The following is a 25367-nucleotide window of genomic DNA, read 5'->3' as shown; positions in this document are numbered from 1 at the left end:
AGCAGCTATTCTGACTTTCATCTCTACTGAACCAAATCTAACTGAACTCAACTTTCAATTCATGACTCCGATTTAACTATGTGTACTTGCTGTACTTAGTTATGGTATTCGTTTCTATCGGTAACGCTAACACTGCACTCAACAAGATAACTGCTCAGATCTGTGAACATGGTGATATAAACCTGGGCTGCAACTAATGATCATTTTCATTATCGATTCATGTGCCGATTATTTTCATGATTAACCGATTAATCAGTTAATGGCTTAGTTCACACTCTCCCAGAGCACAAAACAACATCTTCAAATTGCTTCTTTTGTCCAAATGACAAAGAAAAGCAGCTGATCCTGACATTTAATATGCTCATTTCAGCTCTATATTTTTATTCTGGGACTAGAATAGCTTTGCATGATTAGCTGAGGGTGGTGACTGTATAGTTGTGACATCACAACCTTACAGAAGTCCTGACGGCTCGTTTGAAGGCACAGTTTCTGAATATTGGCTGCTTGCGTTTCTCCGTGGACTGAGCGTTTTGATGCTTTCTCAGTATTTATACAGCACCTAGACCTGCTTTATAATCAGACAAGACATGGAGATCTCACTTTCTACAATATGGGACCCTTAAGATGCTGGAACCAGCTTGAAAATAGTTTGCAATTCGTGTTCTTTCGATCAACTAATCAATGAATCGGCTGATTTTCTGTGCAATGAGGGATTACGGCAGACTTTTTTGTTTTTGGGGTGCTCTCACTTTTGGTTTTGCCTCAGAATAAAGTGGCGGTCTGACTGCTCATGTTTCTTGCTGTATTGAAGTGATGCCACCGTGTTCCCAGTTCTCAGCAATTACTTAAATAAGTGTATTGTTATCATGACGGATAGAAATGGTGGCCAAAGCTACAAAAAATGAGACCCAAGTTCTAATAAACCAGGATTATGCTTTCGTCTGTACACTACTTTTTGGTAATGGTGGTGGGGAAGAACATTTTGTAATTCAGTGTCCCTCTCCCGTTATGGAGGACGTTTCGGAGGAATAAAAAAAAGATTTTGACTGGCATGGCGTTGGTGACGGATGTGAATGGGGTTCACCTCGGCCAGCACGGTGTAGCTGCAGGCACATAACCATATGTGAAAACATTGTTTTTGATCCTATTTAATTGATTAACAGAATCTACATGGGGGGATATTTATAAAATGAATAAACATGATTTACTACCTACATTTTTATAGCAGTTGACCCAAGTGAGTGAGTGAGTGAGTGAAGGAACTTTTCTTTATTTTTGCACTTCAGTTTGGAGCACTTTGCAGTAAGACACCAGACTTTTACTAGATGGTGCTTTATTTAAATCTGTGCTACCAGTGTTTTATATATATATATGTGTGTGTGTGTGTGTGTGTGTGTGTGTGTGTGTGTGTGTGTGTGTGTGCGCGCGCTTCTGGCCCAACAAACTGCACAGCTTTTCATCCTTTGACATCTACCACTAGCCCCCCCCCCCCACCCACATGTATTTCGTGTGCGTGTACATGTACACTTTCATTACACTGTTGTAACTTTAAAAAGTGGCATGTGAAGCAGGTATGAATATTTTATTGTACAGATCATTCCACACACTGTGTGTGTATGTGCTTTTGAGCGAAAGGAAGAGTGATGGATACTCGCAGGATAACCGTTATCCCATCATTTATGATCATTTCTATTTTTGTTCTGTTCTTCTATACGGCTAGAGACCTGCTTGCAATAATCATGTAATAAACAAATATGGTTGTGCATAACCCTCTGTGCTGTTTCTATTCATTTTTAACAATCACTAAATAGTCGAAAGTGAACGAGTACCGACTTGTGGAGAGTAGTCAATTGTAATTATGGATCAATATGGTTAATCATTTAAGTATAAAGTTTTAAATTCTTAATTGATGAGCCCTGAAAAAGATGTAATAAATCATAAATCAAATAAATAAAACAGTGAAAGAATTAATAATAGAAGTCAAGTTGAATAAATTGTGAAATAATTGAATACATGATAAAAACTCATGTCATTATTATGACATTGTTTTACTATTCAGATTTTCATAATAAACTTTTTTTACTGGAGTTTGTTTTTATTCATTATAGATGCTTTTATTTCAAAAATCTGTTTTTATTTGAAAACGGCATTTGTCCCAAAGACAAAGTGCAAAAATGCAACCAATAAAGAAAAAGACCTTCAGGAAAAGAGAGCACAGGAAGTTGAATGGGAAAGAGAAGAATATTTTTTTTATGTTACAGACTCGATTGAGGTGCAAATCTTACTTGGAATACTTTTAACACTTAAACCATACTTAAAGTCTTACAGATCTGGTCAGAAGAAGCGGTTATCAGAGTGGTGGGACCCGACACATTATGAAACACTTCAATCGATGAACTGGCTTCCATTCAACATTTTCAACTCTGGTTCTAAAATGAAATACTCATGTTAAATTGATTCACTGTATTGGATGCAGGTAATTGACAGTCACCTTCACATCCTTGCAAATGATTAGACGGTAAGTGTCAAGTATCATATTTTTCTGTATGTTTCCTCTTTTGTGTACATGAAACTTACTTGCATTAATATATTTTAGATTAAATCGGTTGATATTTCACTCTTCTACAGGACCACATGTTGGTGCTGTCTTCGGGTTGTGTCAACAGCTCTGTTTAATGGACAATTTAGATGTGTGAGGAAGGTGAGCATATTTCACTCATAATATCCTGCCACAAACTGGTGTAAACCCTTTTGTTTTGTAGATCATCCCAAACAGGGATTTGTGGCTGTGTCCATACAACACAGGAGGGCACTGGATTCTTGTGGTATGTAAATCTAACAATAATTCATGTTAGCAATATTCCACATAAATATGTGATGAAAAACCGATAAACTGCAATGTGTTACAGATTGTGAAAATGTCAGGAAAGGCCTTATTTGTTGTTGACCTGTTGAGGAATGAGCAGAGCTACAGAGGTAATTATTTAAAGGTTTTAGCTGAGTACGCACAAGTTCTGTCTATTTTATTTGAGGCATTGAGTTATGAAATGGACTTATGAAGTATTTTTCACCTGACAGAATGTGCTACCCTATTAGCAACTACATTTTTAACTACATACCTTACTTTTAATCCTATTTATAGGGGTTGTATGTCTGCTTCTCATATCTGACCTGAGTATGGTAGGTCAATACAAGTGAGAATTTCATCTCTATTGCCACCTCAGATGTTTTTTTTTATCTTATTAAGAGCTAATGTAAGCATGCTTACAAGTTAATGTGCTAAATGTGTAATGTTATACCAAACAGCACCAGTAGTTGTAGTAGTGCATGGTAACTTACTGACTTTACTCATATTTGTACAATTTCCCCCCGGGGATCAATAAAGTATTTCTGATTCTGATATTTAACTGTTAGATGTATTGTGGCCTATTATAATTATTACATTTCACTGTGATTGTATACCTGATATGATTATGTGACAAAAGTTGATGGACTAATTATTAGATTATATTATATTTGCATGTTGGCATGCCAACCCCACATTCATCTCAAAGCATAGCTGAGATACAGCTGAACCTAACAAAAGTCACGTGAACCTGGAAGTTGAGCTGGTAACAACTCTGACAATGTCGAGTTAGCCTAACAAACCAGGAACGTGCTAACAACGTGACCTATGTTCTGGTGCCACCCTCTGGTCAAACTGTTACGTCACTTGACCGCAGTCCAATGTACCTAACGTTGCGGTACACACGTTAGCTGGACGCCACGCGCGCGCCCGCTGAGAAAGCACACGCCCGCGCGGATGCAGCAAGTTCACAGCCTCCTCTTTCTGAACATCACAGCAGCAGCTTCACCAGGACAGGTGTCAGTATTTGTGCTCAGAGGGGAATAACGACATGTCACCACCGGTGTCACGAGTGTAGAAAGGTCCAGCACCTCGAAAGCGGTACGTATTTCCTACGTGTTTGAATTCGCTGGCAAATGTCGCGGCAAGACGGCTACAGCAGGATGCTACATTGATGGGCGTGTGGGTTGTGTTTTCACCGCTGGAGACAGTTTCATTTATTTGGTGATGTGTTCAAGAGCTCCACGACTAAATATCTGCTTCCTTCATCCAAAATGTTCATGTCATTTTTAACACTGTCTCTCCAAAAATCAAACATTTTATTATGCTTTTCCTTATTTTCCGAGTATATATATATATAGATACATAGATATAGATATAAAATGTCATTCTCTGCTTGTCAAAGATTTCTCGGCACTGTAAGAGAATAAATGTACATGTGAAATTCTGCCATAGTTTTAAAACTACAGACAGCATTTTAAAGGTTCTATCAAGTAGCCTACCTAGGTATCAATAAATCCCAAAACCCCCAACGATGTGAACAAAAAAACAGTTATGAATATGTCATTACAAAGAGACTCGGGCTAAAAAGGCTGAGGGTCTCTGATGTTTTGCATTCCCTCCTCTGTCATTCTTTGTCAGTGATTTCCCTTTTGCGATGACATGAAATGTTCATGAATATTGTTTGGCATGAGAAGCACCATTGTATGGAAAAAATTGTATTGTTTTCATGTATTATTGCAGATTCTCAATGGTATTTCATGCTATTTTCAAAATGAGAGAAGGTGTGTCTCTTTCTTATTCCAGTATAGTTACCATTGAAGTTAACCAATGGGCTCTTTTGGCATAGAAGCTTCAAGCTGCACTACTACTGGAAACAAAAAGTATAAAAATGTATCTGATGATCATCATGTAATACTTCCCAGAAATTTGATAAAAGAGAAATACACGGCTGAGGCCTCAGGGTGCTTCAAACAAAGTTGATTGTCTGATGTGCCATCTGATCACGTCTAAAGGCAAAAGTTATATCTGTTCCAAAGGGACACACTCAAAAACAGGATGGAACAGGATTTTCTTTGTTGTCTCGACTCGACGAAATGTCCAAATGAGAAGGGTGCACACTTTCAGAGAGTCTCTCCTCCAATTTATTCATGGTATGGCACTATGGTGTGCACGCAAAAGATGATGGAAGTGGTTGTGTAAAGAATGGAAAATAAAAGACCAATTCCAAGTTAGCTGTTAGATGTTCAAGAGGTACTTTGTTTGAAGTGTACAGAAGCCTTTAGATTCTCCACGATGTCACTACTGTGTAAGCGAGGTAGTATCGCATAGCCAGTCCTGTCTCGACAGAAAGGTCTGGCTCAACCCATTGTCATTCTGGGATGGGGGGAAAAAACGCTCTGTCTTGGGTGGCGCTAAGCCCAGGATGCAGTGACGGTTGTCTTGCAAAATAGTGTCTGAGGTGAACTTGTTTTGTTGGAACAGTTGCATGTGGGGAGACGAGCCCTGGCATTAAAATGGTTAAAGAGGACCTATTATGCTTTTCCTTATTTTCTGTCATATATATAATGTTACAATGTTTGATATTCATACTAAATGTTTCCAAAGTTGCCAAATAATGAGGTAAATACATGTAAAAGTAATCCCTGTGAGCCAAAAGCTCAGGCTTCAGATTGCTGTGAATGCTCCGTTTCAGTTTTTTCAGCCACTGCGTTTATCTGATGTCAGATAGGCACGGATGTCCTTATATGGTATCTCTGCTACAGGCACAGACCGGATGTTTATGTTTATGTCAACGTTGTTTAGTAACGTTAGGTTTACAGTTTGCCTTTGGAAATTCTTCCAAAGACTTCCGGAACTTGGCCGGCCAATCAGAAAAAAAGTGGTGTTTTGGGGGGGGGTTAGGGTTAGGGTTAGGGCTCAAACGGCTTGTTTCAGACAGAGGGTGAACTGAGGGGCTGCATTAAGGGCCAGTATAAGATAAATCAGGACTTTTTTGAACTGTGAATCATGCAAAGCTACTCTAGTGGAATCACAAAATGAAATAGTCGCCAGACTTATCCCAGCAGCCTACATCCGGTGAGCCAGACTAACAAGGAAGTGACTTGGAGCAGTTGAGGGTTGAGGTCCTTGCTTTAGGGCTCCTAATGCTGGGTTCAGATGATATGTCCAATAATTTCCCCATCCAACAGACGTAGAGCGTCTGGAACCAAAACTGGGAGTCGGGCTCGACAGTTGACTGTTTTATCCAGCGTAGTGTGCTACAGTGGACGGCAACAAATGTTGACCAGTAGGAGCAGCTGTAAACATGGCGAAGACAAAAGAGGAGCAATGTTGTTGGTGCTGTGAGGTGGAACTGTCAAACAGAGGACAGGTCACCGTGGGTTCTTTTTCGTTCTTTTTTTTTTTTTAAGGCTTTTCTGAACTCAAGACAGCCAGTATCATACACACTGATTCAGATGCCATTGTGGCAACATTCTTGTTTCCAAAACTCGGTCTCGGCCCCTCCTTCCCGATGACATCACGCGTGACGTGACAAAAGACGGCAAGTTATGATTGATCCGGGACCAACGTGTAGTCTGGTCATGTCTCTCGGCTAAACTCATGGCAAGAATAGACTCTGAAGGGAGTGACATGTGAGATCAATACAGTATTGAGGGCCAGTGGGGCCCTGTGATATTGATACACTCTGTACCATCTCTTATAAAGCCCAGGGCCGAAAAAATACCTCAAGCTTGAAGACCCTGTTTCTACTAAGTGATTGAACACAAAACCACCTTACGAGCTCAGACGTAACACGGTGCTGTCTCCCCCCGTTCCCCTCTCTGTCATTGTCTGTCCTCATACTCCGCAGGTCAGTGATGACATCACGCAAGTATTGTCTGACACTTCCCAATTCCTAACCACATTACCATGGCAACAGGAAGAAAAGGTAAGGTTAGACACTGACCACGTGCACGTGTGCCTGTGTGTGTGTGAGTGCTACTATTGAACGGCAGCAGTTTGGCCTTTTCACGTGTTGTGTTCAGCTGTAATCACCAGGGTGCAGTGTGAGACATTAGACATGTTGTTGTATTTAGCCATTATATTTCATTACATCTCCATAATTGTACCTGCCTATATTACAAGATGTTACTTAAAATCTGTATTTTCTCTCCGTCACCAGGCTCCACCTCCAAGGCGGGTGGAGTGCGTTTCCCTGACGATGACGATCCCCCTGGCTCTCCAACACGGAGGGACGACCAGTCAAACCTCTCCACTCTCATTGCTATCCTAGAGAAGGATGGCAGCTACTTGGTCAAGGTGTGTGTACGTGGAACCAAAGGGGCTGTTTCATGGCCCGTCACATGCATGCACTTATTTGCATGGGAATTAGTCGTGCTTGTACAAGCCATTCACCTGATGACAGGTGTGTTGAAATATATTGGTCTGGACCCAAGAGTTGGACCATAGACTGTATATAAAGATGAACGACATGACAGCTCCCCTGTTGTTCCTCTCTCCAGGCTGGCTTCCTGAAGAGCCACCACTGTTATGAGATTGTCTTCACTGTCCTAGATGTCGCCACACTGGGCAAAGAGCTCACCTGTATTCCCTCCACCTCTCCAGCTCGGAGGTCCTCCAACCTCAGGGTCCATCGTATAAACTCCACGCTGGAGGGTAAAGTTTAAACAATGCAAACAAACAAATGCACTTCCATAACTCTGTGTCCCTAACTTTACTATTAGAAACCCTAAATTGCTCCTGATGGATACCAGCACCTTGCATGCCATCGGTGTGTGAATGTGTGAGTGAATGGGTGAATGAGACTTAGCTGTAAAAGCGGTTGAAAAGCGTTATATAAGTGAGATCATTTACCAGTAGCTCAGTAAACTCCATGGCATTCTGCCCATGGGATTTTGGTATTTCTTGTGCACTAGTAGAAACGTTGAACTGATGAACGAAAATCATGAGGTATCATCATCTGGGGACCATGGATATGTATCTCACTCTGGACCGAAATGTTGGATGGATAATTTTTTAGGGATTGTTGCTAGCAGGGCTTGCCTCAAACTCTTTTCACGATCCAATGGAGGACACTGAGGTTAAAGCTCTGTTGTCATCAGTTAGTAACCGAGAGACCCCCACAAACACAAAAGGGAAATATGAGCTGACCTCTGGAGGTTTCAGAGTTGCCTCTTTTTGGTAACACATGCAGGGTTATGGTCAAGATTACTGGACCGATGAATGGTTACCAATATTCTAATTGGGCCAATGGTTTTTGGATGGCTCAACCACCATCTTGTCAGTTACTGGAGCCATAAAATGTAGAACTAAGCAGAAAGGCAGAGCTGAGGTGGAATGAGCAGGAGGTAGCCATCATGGCTGAGTATGATAGCCGGCACTGCTGTCAATCAAGCAAACTCTGACCCATGCGTACGAACATTTTGGAGACGGGAGATAGGCGACACAGACGGTGAGGCGATGAATTGAAGCCAGATTGTATAATTATTCCTCTCACGCATTTCATTTCACTCAATATCAAACGTTAATTATAGATCCATGTTGTCATAAACATTCAAACCAGCAGTGTTATTTGTACCTCCATCACATTCCCCCCACCCTGGAGCACAGGAGAAGGCCGTACTGTATGTTAACTACCAGATGAAATTATCATCATCAACATCACATCAAATAGCATTAAAGATTGCAGAACAGACCGTCAGTAGTAATAATATCTTCTCATACTGTGCATATAACCAAGTATGCTTTTAGTTGTTCTATAGTTTTTGTGTGTAAAAGGCTGCAATGAACAGACAGTGCTGTCTGGAGACACTGTGGTGGGTCTGCCTTCTCCAGTCACTTCAGCACTTGCACATGGACCGTCATGATTTGCCGTGACATACCATTGATCAGCAGGCTCTTTTATATGCATCAAAACTGTGCAGCTCATTTTTTTTTAAATATGTCATATTGTACATAATTGTACATATATTTTATATTTATGCTTCTTGACTTGCAGTACTTGCTTTATCTTTCTTTATATTTTCTACTTACTATGTTTATTGTTACGCACTAATATACCAAGTCAAATTCCTTGTATGTATGCACGTACGTAAACCTTCTTGGCAATAAACTGTCAGGCACATGCTGCACCCTCAAGCAAGAAACCTTTTGGAGTCTCATGGAGAGCTGAAATCCTCCTCTCCTAGCTGGCGACTGCTCCACTAGCAGTATTTCATTTTTTCAGTCTAGTACAATAGCAGTTATCCATTTTTTACTTTTCAGGAAGATGAAATAACATCTTGATGAGAAAACGATCTGAGTTACAGAAGCTAGTGGAACAGCAGCTTATACAGAGGTGAGGTGGGGTTTCAACTCTCTCTCAGCCTCTCTAGTCAGTCTTCCAAAGAGACTTAATGAAGCCTGTACATCAAATATGTACCATGCAGCTCAGGGGACTTGACACTGTTTTGATGTAGAGCTGAGGGGGCAAAATCCTGCGCAGACAAACAATGTTTCAAAGTGCATCTGAAGCGCGAGAAGAAATTACACCTCCCCTCTGTCAGCACTTTGTCTGTCTGATGACTGAAGAAAATAACTGTCCCTCTCTCAGCCTATCTCTTCTTGTTTATCTGTCTCTCAATATCACTTCCCTCGCCCCTCTCTGTCTACGTCCATTCAGCGGAATTAAACAGGTTAAAAAGAAAGTAAGTAAAAAGAAAAGAAGTGTTACTAAATGTACTAAATTGATGATCCCTCTCCCTCCCTCTCTGTAGGAGTTGTAAAAGTAACGTGTGAGTACAGAACTCACCAGGAGGGGGTGCTGCAGGAGGAGATCACTCTGGTCGCCAGAGGCAGAAAAGACAGCAGTCTGAAGGTCAGACTCCAGGCCAGGGTCATTGGTATGTGCTGGCACACACACACACACACACACAGAGGACTCTCTGAAAAATGAGGATGCCAAAAATCTCCTCATTTTTCAGAGTCCTGATATTGAAGGTGTGTTATCACACACAATGACGCTGTGTCTAAACGTCATACTAATTCGGAGCACATTATGAGTATGTAGTGTGTTCACTACACACTTGCACCGACACGTTTTTTAATGTGTTATGTTTTTATTATAAAACACTTTGTAACTGTGTTTGAAAGATGCTATATAAATAAAGTTTATTATTATTATATATTGCACTGACACACGTCAACTGCAACTTTTGAATGCCACTGCAATTATTTTTTCCAAAGATATGTTACCGATTTTTATTTTCTGAGATGTTTCTGTAGCTGTTTCACCACCACCCACAATTCAGTGGGTCTGCCCTAATAAACGCATGTTTAGTTAGACCAAGGTGGTTGGGGGTTTTTGACAGATGACATTTTGACATGTCACAGTACAGGCATGCAAACACTGGGAACAATAGAGTGCAAACATCTGATGCTATGGATACCTGTGACCTGCTGTGTGGAAAAAAGCCAAAACAAACCTAGATAGTTAGATAACCTAGTAGCGTTGTTAGCTAATGTTAGCTTAAGCTACATAATCGACCAGACACTCAATGTTCAATGGCCCTACGTTGTTCTTCACATTTCAATGAACAAATTGATATATGATAGACATGTGAAAATGTGATAAGTTACTTCTCAACAGAATACATGAAGTCTCTCTCTCTGCAGCAGACAATTCACATTATGTATACAACATGTGATTGATGCACAAGCTAGCTTTTATCAAAAGCTAAAAAAAAAACTGATTTTGCCACAAGTTTTTACATGAACTGGCATATCCTCCATTCAACATGTTGGATACAACAGCAAAATGATAAACCTGATAAATGAACAAGGCAAATGCTACCTATTTGAGTATTCTTTTTACATTTGGTTCATGGCACTCATCCTAGATCAGCAATTAAATACAACTTCTGCCTTGAGTTTATTTTAATGCATTTGTGTTAGTTATATTGCAGGGGAGAACAGGGTAAGATGAACACTAATAATCTAATAATAAAGACACTTTATGACCCATTTCTGTGTGAAAGGACTGCGTGCAAAAATATAAAATAGAAGACTGACCTATTTTTTACATTTTACGTACTTAACTTAGTGGGAAATATTATAGTTGCCATAGGAGTTTACCAACGCCCATTTACACGCTATTTACAACACTTAAGCTCTACACTATCACAAAACTTCCTTTTTTGTTTCCTCGGTCCAGACCCACATCACGGGACTCCCATGCTGCTGGAGGGGGTGAGGTGCCTGGGTGCTCAGAAAGACGTCCACGCAAAGCGCAGCAGCGACTGTAAGAGGATATGATGAAAAGATACACACATATAATGTATATGTACATATCTGCAGTGTTGCTTTGGCAATGTAAACGTCTGTTTCCCATGGCAATAAAGCCCCTTTCAATTGAATTGAAGTGAACTGACTCGAATTGTTATTCAGGGACTGGGGTACAGTGGTAGTATGGAAACACAAAACTGAGTTTCCCCAAATTAGAAACAGCTTTATTTGACTGGGAAATAATAGGTCTGTGATGCTGTGTTTTGCTATGTGATAGTCCAAAATATTTGTTGGACAATAACAAGTCAGTCAAATACTGTGATTAAAATCGATGAACAATCAAAAATAGAGTCATATAAAAATATCTGGTTGATAATGAGGCCCCTCAGCCAGAAAGCTTAAGTACCACCAGCCTACAGCTCTGGATGGGCAATTGACAACTGCAATCCAATTTAGATAGCCATGACGCCTCTGTTGTTGGAGGTACAGTAAACCAGCACTCATGTACAAGCCAGCTTACACATTTTAAACACACACACACACACACACACACACACACACACACACACCAAGCCACTGCCTGGAGAAATAAAAGTCATGATCAGCACCACACATGTAGTAATAGACAGTAAAGTAACTGCAAGTAAATAGATTATCATTTTACAGCCGCCCAACCAAGGAAAACTTAATTTGAACAATTATTTTGACCCTTAATGTCCCGTTTCTTAACCATGTACACCACCAACCATAAAGAAGACTCATCAAAACACATCACAGTAATTGTTTGTGATTAACATGAGCAAAAACAGCAACTTGCATAATGGTAATAGTGCAATAATTAATGTTGTTTCATCTTTGCACTAAATTTCAATGGTGGTTTTTAATGGTTGAGTGTTGCTGAGTTAGTCATTCCTATGTTAACTTCAATGGTCACCCACGGCTGTCGCCAAATATTTTTACTGATTGCACCTTACTAGTGCACCGATACAATTCTCATTGTACTATTGGTGTATAATGTGACAAAAATCAGTTCAACCTTTAGTGGCAACAGTTCAGCTGGGGTCACTTGTTCAAGTGCACTTGAGCCACTTGTGACTGCTCGGCGGCTTTCTTAATCACCTTACAATCACATGACAAACATTTTATTCCTGTACTTAGAAAGGTGGCCATAAATGAAAAAAAGAGGATTTATGAGGATTTCCCATATAACCACACTGTCTGTTGTATGTATTTTTAACCGTGGCTGGCAATTAAAACTATATAATATGGGAAATTGTATTACAAAGTATTAAACAGCACGATACTATGAAAACATTTTGAACACCATCTTTTAAGACCATGAAATATACATTTTTGACTCTTTGTGGTGCAGCGCAGAATCTGAAGTGGGCTGGAAATCCCATTTTTATAATTATTCATTAGTATGATCTTTCTGCAAATCTTTTATAACTAAGGAGCACTTTGCATTTTCAGTTTTGGCAACAACAAAAAAAATCCATGCAAATCCTTTAGCATACAGTACAGAGTGATTGTTCATGGATTGTAACTTGCAGTGCAATAATTAAATTACAAGTAGTGATTTTTAATTAGGCATGAAGGCATCCCCTAATAAATATGTAACTTACTAACAATGTCTTCACTTTCGTAGCTGTCATACAGGCAGTTAGCAGCTAGCTCATTAGCGGTCAACTGTAAACGAGCAAATGGTGTATGAACAGTAGCCACAGTCTTAACTTTTAAGCTTCAAACTATGATATGATGTTTCTGAAAGCTTTTGGCCGTAAAAGCTTTGAGTCCTAACCTCCAGGGATTTGTCTGTGTAGCAGTTTGTCCCATCAGTCTTGCAAAGCTAACAAGAACAGAGCTGTCTACAGTATCGTTTGGGCTCGTCAGTCAGATATCAAAAGCTTTAGTGACATTATAAGACATGACTTGCCAGCAGTTGGGAGTATGTTATTATCACAAGTGGACAACCAAGTAGCTGTTATTAACCATCGCCTTTTAGCTTTCACGCACATACTGCTAAAGTGCGTGAAAGCTAAAAGGCGAACTGCTATATTAGTGCACTTGCGCGTTAGTATACTTACTAAATGTAACATAAGATGGTTCATATTTGTTTATAGACCATTAGTTGAGTTTATTTGGCACTAGCGGTTGAAGAACCCAGGAAGGACAGAAACAAGAAGCAACTTCATGTGGAAACAAGATAGGTCTATGGGTGTGGTTAATAGAAATAGGTCTGGAGTTGTTTATTGACAACATTGCCACTAGGGCTGAACAATTTGAGTAAGACATCTGATTGTGATTTTTCTGAGTAGTTAAGCAAAGCTTAGTTGAGGCTAGTAACACTTTCTCGTACTATCTCATACTCATCCTATTATTTCAACATGAATGTTTACTGTATAGTGTTGGAATGAGACCCCTAATGTCTGTGATCTACCAAAGACACATTCATGACTAAACATGACAATTCTGAATACATTTTCTGTTCCTTAAAACACTGCTGAAATATTTTTTCATTGCAGCACTTTTATGTAGAATAACAATTACCATTGCAGAGTTATAATGGCTTTGGAGGGCGGCAGTAGCTCAGTCCCCTGAGCGCTGCTTTACACAGTCTTAACTCGATATAGAAATGTAGCTGATGGCGGCGGCACAGAGGTGAGACAAATATTAGACAGCATTAGAGATGTTGGCAGACTTCCTGTGAGAGCTGTGGTTTGTTTCGTAAAAAAAACAAAGAATGTCCAATATGAAGAACATCCTGAACTCCGACATCTCAATGCAACACATTCTATTATTACATGAGCACATCATCACTTAGCATAGTGACTGTATCTATCTTATATATTTATGAGTTTCTCCTTGTACATTTTGGCTTGTTAAAACTCAATAAAGATTTTAAAAAAAGAATAAACACATGCCTTTGCCATGGAGAGCGCTGTAAATAATACGTCATTCACTGTATTCAACAACAGACAAAGATCTCTGGATAAGTGGAACATCCAGCGCCTAATGAGCCTAATGTTTTTCTCAGCAGTTGATGGAGTCACATTAATCGAGTGACCCTGACAGATAACTCTGTTGCAATGATCAGATCTGTTCTAGAGGTATGTTTGTGCATCTCAGTCTTCTTCCAACATACATGGTAGCGTTCCTCATTAGTAAAGATTTCCTTTAAATTGTCACTTCATTTCATTCTGTCATTTCAACAGGGCAAATGATTAGCGGAGCCTCATTCTTCCCTGATTTGTTAGTGCAGGGGCTGAAGAACGGATGAATGGTGTCAGAGAAATTATCTGTGAATGTATAGATGAGCACCCTGGCCTCCACATTGTAGAAGGACAGCAGCCCCTTATCACAGTCCACGTAGATTCCAATCCGTGAGGGTCTGAGGTTGACTGTCAAATTGGTCGAGGGTTCTGTACGGAAGGCGTAGTCGGTCTGATCCCGCAGGCTGATGAACCAGTAGCCGTGGGCGGGGCTCACGGTGATTTTGCCCTTCCGATTGACAGACCACCTTGCCACTCCCAGGTCCCAGTCCGTCTTTCCACCCACCTCCACCTGGAAGACGGCAGCGTGGTACAATTCACTGCAGAGTGCAGGCTTAGGGGATGAGGTCAATATGTTGATTTACCATATATTATTATATTGGTCTTGTATTCAATTTTGACTTCACATAGTCAAGTTATCCACTTGGGATGGAATTTCCTCCCTTTGACCAAAACTACATTAATAACAGTTTACAGTATCTTTGCAAATTTGAATCTGTTCATTTAACTGTTTAATGTTTAGAGCACTAGAGGCCAAATGGATGGAAAAGCCTACGTCATTTATGATAGTAAAATGTGTGTCCCCCTCCTATTGCTAACACAAATATCAGACCTAATCTAAAACCTTATTTCTTAGAAGTCTCTGCTTCTCTAACAATAAAGCTACAATTCTTGACAAAGATAAAAACAGGAACGGCCTCCCCCTGTGTGAGGTCTTTATTGGCTACTCAGCCAATCACTCATGAATCCTATTGCTTCATTGGTTTTAGGGCGCCCTCTTCTTTTTACACCCATTTACTTGTATTCGCTGAAGGTGGGATCAGGAGGAAGCTAGTCTTGAATAAAAATCAAAAATAGACAAATTTTTGCAGTTAATTTCACACTGTATAACTTCATCTTAAGTAAGATTAAAATGCTTAAGAAGTAAAACATGAATTCATTTCAAGTATTCAATAATAATATATTAAGCTTGCAGACTCTAAATTAAATGTTGTGGCGCAGTCTACTGACCGGACTGGGGCCACTGCCATGACATGTGCGCACAGCTTCACATTGTGTCCCACCTACCTCCCAGTAATGCCGTCCTGAGTTGAAGCCCTGGCGGGCCAGCACACATACCACACGGTCAAATCGCTCGGGGTTGTCTGGTACCGGCTGATGGCGGTCCCCACAGTGCACCTGCTTCCCATCTACCGAAATGATGATCCGCGAATGCGCTGTGTTGGGGTCGAAAGTGATGTTGGCTGACGGATTGAAAGAGAGTGATGGTTGGGTATTAAACCAATGAACATAACACTGCATAAGACAATGACTGCTTTGTAAAACTCTTACCTGCATATTCTTGAACCCTCCTTGTCTCTGCAAAGAAAAGATAATATATTTAACAGGATCAGACACACTTGAAATAAACAACATTTTGTGCCGTTCGCTTATCAGATTCTTACTTGGGTTGGGCCTGGGTACAGATTGGTCTGACAAGGATCGCTGGCCTGTTAATGAGGGAAAAGAACATTTCTTTTATACTATTGTTAAGACCCTGTATACTTCTGCCTTTCTCCGGTCATCAAAGCTCTGACAGGCAAGAGATTAGGGCTTCTAGAACAAAAATACATGGGGTCTTTTTTGTCCTTTGTCACAGTAACAAAGGCGAAGATAACATGACAGTACAGTGGGTCCATTGAGGGAGTGGGTCCAAAATTGAAGGAGAATCCATCTTGATCATCAATTGGCGTTTTAGTTGCTAGAATGTTTCCCGTTAAAGCATCATCAACATCAACATCTTGTCCAGCTTGACTCCAGGTCTGAATGAAGACTTACAGACTTCCGGCAGTTTCCGTATCTCTTCCTGAAAGCGCTCCATCATTTGATTGACGGTCTTGAGGATCACCCCTGAGGTCAGCTCAGACGCCACAGAGACACTGGACCAGTCTTTAGCTTGCTGAGGGCTGGACAGGGCAGGGAACATCTGCAGAGAGAGAAAATGTCAAAAACACAATGCGGCTTAAAAAAATCCATCTGTTTTTAGAGACTGGTGAACACAGTGTTGATGAACATTACATCCAAATGTCTCTAGACTCTAGAGAGTAATAAGAGTCCAGCCGGGACAAGACAAGGATATAAACAATTGACCCTAGAACATGATCAGAATCATGGATGTTTTGTCTTGGCAATTTAAAGTGGTCTACCGATACGACTCCTGAGAACCAGGTAAAAGAGGATGCACAGTTCACTGGGCATCATTAGATAGAAAGATAAAGTGTATGTGTGTGTGAACCAAATAATCCCAGGAACCGAAGTCAGGAACTAACTCAAGAACTAAAAGTCTGTTGTGAACGTTCTTGTTTGCATTTCCATTGCTTCCAAAGAATCTTGAAAATTCAACCCTTACAGGAGTACATTTTTCACAATAAAGCTGAAGCCATCGTGATGGTGCGATGTTTGAATGGATGTAAAATGGAAACAAAAGAATGGTGTCACTGCTTTTCTGTCTCTTTAGGAGTTTGACAGTGAGGGCGTTTCTGCAGAAGAGGCATATAATATACAAAGGTTTGACCTGTATTATTTTGATCAGGGTGCTATGACGGTAGCTGGTCAGAAACAATGTAGTCAATATAAAAATGATTTGTGAGGAGACCCTGGTGTAAAGGAATGTTGTGAACATGTTGTAGCAGCTCACTGACAGACGAATGCGTGAGTATGTGACTGTTGAACAGGACTGAGGAATTAGCATTATGGCAAGGAAGTATTTCATGTTTCACTTTTACATGGGGGGAGTGTTTCAAAGGACAAGGACAATCTTGTCCTTGGACTGATGTATCTTGGTCATCTAATGTTGTTGTGGACAATACGGTTTTATGTCAGAAGCAGATGCTGTTTTGGGAGGGGAGCAGGAACTACAGCCCAGGTACCAAACCTGGATTTAGGTTCCTGTGGTCAAAACGCAAGTAAAGGTCCTCCTGAGCTTCTTAAAAAGGTTCCCGAGGTCCTGGAAAAGGTCCTGCGGTTGAAAAGGTACCTCTGATTCTGAGCACTGATTTTTAACTGTACACATTTCCACGATTGCTGCTGCCAATAGGTTTCTACATTTAATGACTTTCCTAGTGGATTCATTATTGGACGCGTAACTAGTGGACACTCCTTCTATCTACACCCTCCATGCATCTGTACCTTGAGAAAGTATACGCAGTCTTCAGACAGAGCCAGCTGGCTCAGTGCTGTACTCCTCTTTTTTAGCTCCGCTATCTCCTCCTCCAGCTCCCTCAGCAGGCTCTGAGCTCTGCGCTCAGCTGCTCGCCAAGTCGTCTCTATCACCTGGGGGTAATAGGAAAAATGTATGCCATGCAGCCTAGTAAACATACCTCAAAATGCTGATTTCTACTTGTCTACTTTCACTCTCAGTTAAAAGCAGAAAAGGCCTTTAGTGCTTGTTAAAAGGTTCTCTTCTTGCTTCCTGTGTCAGTGTTATTTACCTCCAAGACTTCAGCTTGGCGGCGCTCCACGTTGGAGATCAGCTTGGAAAACACGCAAACAGTTCCTTCTGTCTCTCTCTCGGCAGCAGCCTGAATAAAAGACAAACAGCAATAGATGTGTGATGTTTTTTTATACTTTTATACACTTTCACAAGCTCAAACTGTGGGGCAGGCTGAAGGATATTTTATTTTACCGTGGGACAAACCCCTGAGTGCTAAGTCTTGGGGGGTGATCAGGAGGCCTGGAATTTCTAGCACCACCTTTGCCATTGCGCATCTGTGCACTTCTCATACTAGATAAATCTGGATTTTGACATTATTGTTCTGTCCTGAGTGAGACAGTCTGCTGTGATTTAGACTGCTAATTCTCAAAAATGTCCACAGTCTTAAACTAGACTGTGGACGTGTGAGGACTAAACCTGAGGAATGATCCACCTTGGAGTTTACAGGCTAAAAACTCACCTGTATCTCTCGCAAGGAGCTGTGTATTTCCTCTACTTTCCTCTCTCTCTCACAGATGAGATCTTTCAGCTCCACCTCTGCAATACCTAACTGGGACTGGAGAAGATAGAAAACTCACATGTTTGTTTAGGATTAACTCTAACTGTGTCTATAAGTAATGACCACCTTATCCTAACCCTTGAAGCCTGTCACATATTCTACGTCAGGTGCACACACAGTATGTGCTAACACAAGTTTTATAGATTAGCATAGCACAATGAGTCCAAAGGAGTAATAGGAGCAATACATTACAATACTGTTAAAGATGCTCTAACCATGGAAATGCTAGAGCGCAAACACCTCTTGTGTTGCTATTTACATTATTGCACATGTTCCATATATAACATGCCTTACTCTAACCTTAAATCACTTATGTATAGGATATTCATACATACACACTCACACACACACACACACACACACCTTCTTGATGTGCCACTCTCTCTTGATGGGGATGACGTTGTGTCCCCGGTGCTCTGCCGTCTCCACGCAGACGCCGCAGATGCAGGCATTGTCAGTGCGACAGAAGAACTCCAGACCCCTCAGGTGGACGGGACACAGAGGCAGACTGGGGGACGAGTCACTGGGACCGCTCAGGCTGTACCTGTGGTAACATTCAATGAAGTTGCTGTCAGGTTTTGTTATTCAAATGCAACAGTGCCTCATCCATGTATAGTCAGTACATGAAAGCTTTTATGTTTGCTACTGTGAATACATGGACACAAAAGTGGATATGGTAATAAAAGAAACATCAAACCAGGGTATCAACACTCCTTAAAGGTGCATTAATGAGTTTTTTGGACTTCGGGCAGAGCTGTCACTACAACTGACCCCTTTCACATCACACGTATTCGTTTGACCCCTTGTTCGCTGAACATTAAACTCTAAACAGACACATTCATTTATTTTTTTATTTACTTAAGATCAGGCTCAGGCTCTAATAATTGTTTCCTAGTAGCATGTTTCTGAAAAACAGCATTGCTCTGTAAACCTACTCTGATCACTTGCAGTCACGTGATTCGGATGACGCTCAAAATTCAGAATGAGGCAGGAAGTGAAAGGCAGAATGGACGAGATGGAGGAGCGCCCGTACTGTGCTAGTTATTGTTTACTCATTGTGTCGTCCCAGTCAACGTGTGTGAAATCTGGAATTGCCCAATTCATTCTTAAACTATGGCTGAAAACCTATTTTGAGGTGCCACCTATTCAGTGTCAGACCTACTGTGAAATATCATAACCTACAGCATAATCTCCCCTTCTGTTCCTGAGTTATGGTGTTGAATTCTTTTCCAGGACATCATGATGTCACAGTGAAGGTGACCTTTGACCTTTTGGGTAAAAAAATGTCATCACTTCATCGTTGCATCCCATTAAACATCTGTCATAATTACTGTATCAACTCTTGAGTTAGGGCCAAAAACAGTGACCTTTGACTGACCAAAATGACATTTGTTGTGGATATTAAGGATGAATCTCGATGTTTTTGATTACTCCCTGACTTTTTTACCCATCGAGCCACAAAACCGAACTTACCGATAATCACGAAATGTATTGCTCACGTTCATGTTCCCCATGAGCACGGATGGAACCATTTTTATTCGATGACCCCATGACCCTTGCTCCAGCACCACCCTCAGAACAAATGTTTCATACTACCTCTAGGGGCCCACTGGGAAGTGTTGCTCCCACATTACATGGAGCATGACAAATGAGGTTGAATCAAACCCATTTTAATGTATTCTAAGGAACGTAGTTGGGTACCTGCGAGGAGGTGAGTAGGGTGGAGGTGGGTAATGGTGCTCATTGTTCTGAGCCTGGAAGGGCGGGTAAGCGTTGACTGGACTGGGGCTTTGGGGGTGAGGGTCACTAGAATGGGGGAGGGCGGCGTAAGGCATCTCGGGAGTCTGGAGCCGCTGAAAACGAGTAATCATCTCGGCGAAGACGCTCTCTGGCATTTCCCCCGGTCTCTGGGGCAGACACAGGGCTGAGTGGTAATGATGGTGAGGATGTGAGTTGGGGTCCTCCACTCCTCCGGCTCTTCTATCTGTCAGAATTCTAGCGTTGGCCATCTGCTTGAATTGCTCCGTGATCTCCTTCAGGGTTCGGTTGATGTGGAGCTCCGGTCTCTTGGGGAAGGACTCCTTGCAGAGGGGACACTGGTAGAACTTGGTGCCCCCTCCTCCTCCTCTTCTTCCACCATCCCAGTAGGAGGAGATGCAGGCCTGGCAGAAGCTGTGGCCGCATGGTGTTGAGACCGGGTTGTTGAACACCTCCAGGCAGATCGAGCAGGAGAACTGGTCTTCGGACAGAAAGGTAGAGGGCAGCGCCATAGCCATCCAATGTGAAGCTGCACAAGAGATAGTGTTCCCATTAGAAAGAAATACGGAATTCAGGGTATATAACCCCATAGATAGACATGCTATATTCTTGATGCCCGATCCTTTTGCTAAATTTTGTGTTTTGGTTGTGAGAGATATGAATCTACATAAAACCTGTTGAATAAAGCATGCATTTTTCTTACTTGCAGGTATTGAAAGGAACAAGCCAGACAGGTTCCTATGGTAATGTGCATTGTCATTCAGCAAGTACCAGGTAAAGCAACTTTGTAACACTGTTCTAACTGGCTGGAACTGAACTGAGCTGTTGTGTTGTGTTGTGTCATCTGATAAGCCTTCAGACTGGACTTTACAAATGGGTTCATACTTCATTTTCGTCACCGGTTCCCTTTAGCCCCATTAGAGGAGGATTCATCAAGTGAAGTAAAGTCAGTTCACCTGAATCAATTTGTATCTAACATGCTAGATAGTTTTGGTTTCATTTGTCCATCTTTGAGATTCCTGCCTTCGGCCCAATACAATGGAGGTGAATGGAATTTGTTTGTGGTGCTCAAATCAATGAAAAATTAACATTTTCAACAGCAAAAATTGCCCTGATTTTGCCCTGACTTTTATTGTATTTTTTGTGGCTAAATTCCTAATGCCTCATCCCCGGCTTCTTTGTATTTTGGCCTTTCTTACCCAATATGTAATAATAGGATTAGTATCATTAGCAAAGACCAGTATGAATAACTTTACTTTCACTTCCTATATTAGCAAACGAGGTTCACTAAAATACACTTGGTAAGATTTTCCAGAGAAGTTTGACAATGGATTTCTCTTTCAGTTCAGTTTCAGTTTAGAGATGTCATCCAGCCATAGAGCTGCTAAAAGTAAACAGCAATCTGTTAGAGAATGGGGGTGACTTTGGTACCAATCCTGTGATTGGAGTTCGGTGATGAATTGGCCAAACTCCCCTAAAGAATTTGTTGAAGATTTAACCTAATCCCAATCCTTAAATCATCTGAACTCTAGGCCTAACCTAAAACTAATCGCGCTTCTAACCCTCGTCCATGAACTGCTTCAGTGGCACTGTTAGGAGCACTGTCTGAATGTGTGTGTGTGTGCGCCTCTTTGCACTTAAACACTCACACACTAACATACATACTGGAGCAATACAAGTGAGTAGTTTCACAAGATCAGGAAATTCAGGCTTGGTCGGAACATTTAGACTTCATCTGTTGACTACGATGTCATCAATAAAGTGTTAAATATGACAACAAACTCAAAACATTCAAGTCATCCACATTCCCTCTTCTCTTTGTTCTGCACAGCACAAATATTAGGTGCCAGACTGTCAAGTGATATTCTATATTTTTCTTACTGACCTTACTTTTCTAACAGTTGATGAACTGATGTATCTTCTTCCTCCGTGCTGCACAGCTCCATTGTTGTCCAAAAAACGATTAAAGACACATCAACGAGCCACACTTTTGCACTGGATGACATGTTCCTTCACTACCGTGAGTTGTAGTTTATTTGGACTCCTGCACACACCGTCCTTTTGCCATAAATACTCACAACAGCACCAAATGTGGATTCATCCGCTGCTGAAAATAGTCCCCAACAAAAAAAGCACTATTTCCTCCTGTTTGAGTAACGTTAGATAAAAACTACATTGTCCAGCTGTTCAGTAATTTCCAGGAAATTACTGAATGTTTTAAAGAAAAATTAAACTATAATTTGTGAGCTGTTCTTAAAGATTTAGGTCTTCAGTAGACTTACAGCTGAGTGCCACAGACAGGGTAGGGAAGTATTAAGAGATGCTCAAGTGATTTTGGTCTTTTCATTATTTGTTTTCACCTTGTGAGTCTGTGTGCATGAGTCATCACGGCAAAATGTGGTCCTGGAGACACCTCCTGTAGCTGGACTACCACAGAAAAGGTTTTCAGTACTCTGCCAGGTCATATCTGTCTGTCTGTCTGTCTGTCTGTCTGTGGACAGATTTTGTCAACGCGATAGCGTCTGACAACCATCACGAAACTTTACAGGTGAGTAGATGAAATCAAAATGAAGGCCGAGTACCAAGATGGGTGTGGTCCGAGCAAGGGCACAGAAAGTAGAGGGGTAGGAAGTAGGGGAAGGGCCATTAGCCCCCCCCATTTTATGCCCCTAAGAAAAATACAGAATGATCAAACCTTATCCTTTAACATTGACTAAATACAACACAACAGGTGTGTCACGATGCCTTTTTTATTTTTTAAAGTTCTCAACTTGAACTCATAGCCGGAAGGCAGCTAGTTTCAGGTGTTAAATTTTAACCATTCCTCCCTGAACATACTAAATCACCAGAGTACCCCTTTAATCATTTCATTTAAAGTATTTATTTAGTATTCATTACTTAACAATTAGCATTTTTGCACAGCTGCTTGTTTTATTACTCGACTTAATGGCCTGTGGGACACGTTGTTTGCAGCGTAGGTGTCAACCGCAGTGTCTGCATCATCAGCTGTTTATTTAGCAGGTAAAATGCTGAGTCATAGATGCACTTAAGTAAGCAGTGTACTCGCTAAATTAGTTGAATTATAGTTATTACTTCTCAACCATTATAGAAAGCCAATCCTAATTATAATTATAAACCAGAATGAAGCCAGTATGGATCTGAAAACGTTTTCTATTCCCAAGGACCTGATAACTACAAGCGCACACACAAGCAGCTGCAGTACAGGTAGCGCCAGTTTCTCATCGGTGAGCCATAGCTGCGGGGGTTGAGGTATGCAGTAAACAACCTGCGCTTAATGATCATAGCTGGAATAGAGGAAATGAGGCGACATGCTACATGCTTTTGGTGCTGTCTTGATTATGAAGTATTATCGCTACAGTCGATTGTGTGGTTTCATTCTGTGATCATCAAGAGGCATTTAGAGTTTTGTAGTGTGTCTCAGGTCAAGAGTTCCTTCATGCTGGTCCTATAATCTGATCAGCAGCACTGCCACCACGAAGTAATCTCTTACATTGCCCCTTCTCTTTGTCTTATGAGCGTTTTGTTCCACTTCTTTTGCAAAGGAATCAACTTTTACATGATTGATCTATGGGCTGATCCGAACTGTTAAGGATTCTCAGGGATAAAAGAACTTAAAGCTCTGTTTTCCAAAATGTAATGTGCAAATTTGAAATCACTGTTCAATATAGATATTCCTGAATATGAATGCGTCACGTCCAGTAATGCTTTAATTATCCAGACTTTTGTTAGCTTTCAACCTTCCAGAAGTTTACCTCATCGAACACATCATGCTGCTGTTGCTGCTCCAGCGAGAACATATTTAAACTTGTTTCTCTTTGCTCTCATGTCTCAGGTGTAGTTTGGGGTTACACCACAGCTTCACCTGTCAACAGTACCTGTATCATCTGCCATTCTTTCCCACTATATTTGCATTACATTCATTTCAGTTTTGTTCAGAGCGTCCAACCTCTGTAGGAACAAGACAGGAACAAGGCTCTTAATGGGTGTCATTTGTGATTTTCAACACTTATCTCCTCCACTTATCCACTCAACACCCGTTAAATGGCGGAACGGTGCTTTAGCTGGACACATAACAAACACTGTGGTCTGCTTGAACCTTTCAACACCTGTTGTGTACTCACAGGAGCATGTTGTCCATTCTCGTGATAGTGATGGAGCATTAAGTGCCAGTGCTTCCATATACCTACTATTGTTTGTTATCTCGATTACTTTGAGATAACGCAGTGTTGAAAACCTTTTAGGTTATTGCAAATTGTACAACAGGCTGCTGTTAAGCGCATTAGCAGACACTAAAGAGGACTTCACAATATGGTGAGGCAACATGTGAGACACACAGATTCCTACTGAGTGAGGGAGGGTTCCAGTGTGTTCCTACCTTACCTTAGATACACATGCCTTACCTGTTCTGAGGACTGAAGTGAGTCCAGCGGAGGGATTATTTCTCTGATGCAGCGTGTTTCCAAGTCTTCCTCAGTGCTGGCTGTCACTCTCCACAGTCGTTTGTCCTCATATTAATCCCTGCGTCTGCTTGCCAGTTAGTTAGTCAACTCTGTCCCTGTCCCTTTTTCCCTCCTCACTTCTGTCACTGTGCTGTTAACCCCTCCCTCCTAGCCCTTTTATTTTTAACTTTATCCAATCCAACCTGCTCGACAGGTGCAGCTGTGCCTTTTTAAAACAGTCGCCACCTCTCCCTCTCTCTGCTCCTACTCCTCCAGCACGCCGACACTCCTCTCGGCTCTTTTAATCACTAGTGTTTGAACAACAGGATATACATTAGGCTGTTTTTCTGTTTACTAATGTGTCTTTTTATTCTGTTCCTCACTCCTTCATCTCTTCTTTTAACAGTTACAGTTACATCCTCACATGCACACGTTGTTTTGCCTTATTTTGCTCAAATTACACCTGCAAGGGAGACTGAAATCTCATTTCAACTGTATACTTTATACAGTATAACCAATTAATCCCACGTTTTGTTTGTTTGTTTGTTACAAATGTCCATAGTGTGACAGTGGCAGACACACAACACACTTCTGGCTCTTTTAAAGCCTTACAGGAAACATATCATGGTGTTGAGCACATCAACATTATGTTATGACATGAAAATGATCAATTAGGTTCAGATTGAAGTCTCTGTTAAGGTGCCACAGTGATTGAACTGCAAATAAAATATAATGC

At 41.1% G+C, this 25367-nt stretch overlaps 2 protein-coding genes across 4 annotated transcripts; one reads left to right on the top strand and one right to left on the bottom strand.

The window, feature by feature from the left end:
• The first annotated feature begins 6757 nt into the window (after positions 1-6757).
• LOC139299237 (adipose-secreted signaling protein-like) lies at positions 6758-11140 on the top strand. Its single transcript, XM_070922142.1, has 5 exons — positions 6758-6776; positions 7011-7147; positions 7351-7504; positions 9604-9729; positions 11040-11140. The coding sequence occupies exons 1-5, from the start codon at positions 6758-6760 to the stop codon at positions 11138-11140; spliced, it is 537 nt and encodes a 178-aa protein (XP_070778243.1).
• A 2194-nt stretch (positions 11141-13334) lies between these two features.
• Positions 13335-24731, bottom strand: LOC139299143 (E3 ubiquitin-protein ligase TRIM39-like). Of its 3 annotated transcripts, none has more exons than XM_070922052.1 (11): positions 24593-24731; positions 20115-20700; positions 18777-18957; positions 18315-18410; positions 17853-17942; positions 17551-17694; positions 16201-16348; positions 15828-15872; positions 15715-15741; positions 15451-15626; positions 13335-14716 (listed from the first exon to the last, which is right to left on the bottom strand). In XM_070922052.1, exons 2-11 carry the CDS (start codon positions 20687-20689, stop codon positions 14306-14308), a joined length of 1893 nt encoding a protein of 630 aa, XP_070778153.1. In that variant the 5' UTR covers positions 20690-20700; positions 24593-24731; the 3' UTR covers positions 13335-14305. The 3 variants fall into 3 exon arrangements, with proteins under 3 accessions (XP_070778153.1, XP_070778161.1, XP_070778170.1); XM_070922060.1 differs by having other exon boundaries at positions 13335-14674; XM_070922069.1 differs by lacking the exon at positions 13335-14716 and adding an exon at positions 14780-15218.
• Between the last annotated feature and the right edge of the window lie 636 nt (positions 24732-25367).

The sequence above is a fragment of the Enoplosus armatus genome, chromosome 2 (assembly GCF_043641665.1).
Source record: "Enoplosus armatus isolate fEnoArm2 chromosome 2, fEnoArm2.hap1, whole genome shotgun sequence".
Lineage (NCBI taxonomy): Eukaryota > Metazoa > Chordata > Actinopteri > Centrarchiformes > Enoplosidae > Enoplosus > Enoplosus armatus.
This window is presented reverse-complemented; position numbering and strand designations above follow the sequence as displayed.

Bases quoted from the DNA above. Each gene is read 5' to 3' on its own strand.
- LOC139299237 (XM_070922142.1), top strand. The intron at 7,148-7,350 runs GTGTGTGTACGT...TCCTCTCTCCAG, and splicing joins ATGGCAGCTACTTGGTCAAG to GCTGGCTTCCTGAAGAGCCA. The intron at 7,505-9,603 runs GTAAAGTTTAAA...CCCTCTCTGTAG, and splicing joins TATAAACTCCACGCTGGAGG to GAGTTGTAAAAGTAACGTGT.
- LOC139299143 (XM_070922052.1), bottom strand. From the start codon at position 20,689: ATGGCTATGGCGCTGCCCTCTACCTTTCTGTCCGAAGACCAGTTCTCC. The intron at 15,742-15,827 runs GTAAGAATCTGA...TTTTCTTTGCAG, and splicing joins TGTACCCAGGCCCAACCCAA to AGACAAGGAGGGTTCAAGAA. The intron at 15,627-15,714 runs GTAAGAGTTTTA...TCAATCCGTCAG, and splicing joins GAGGGTTCAAGAATATGCAG to CCAACATCACTTTCGACCCC.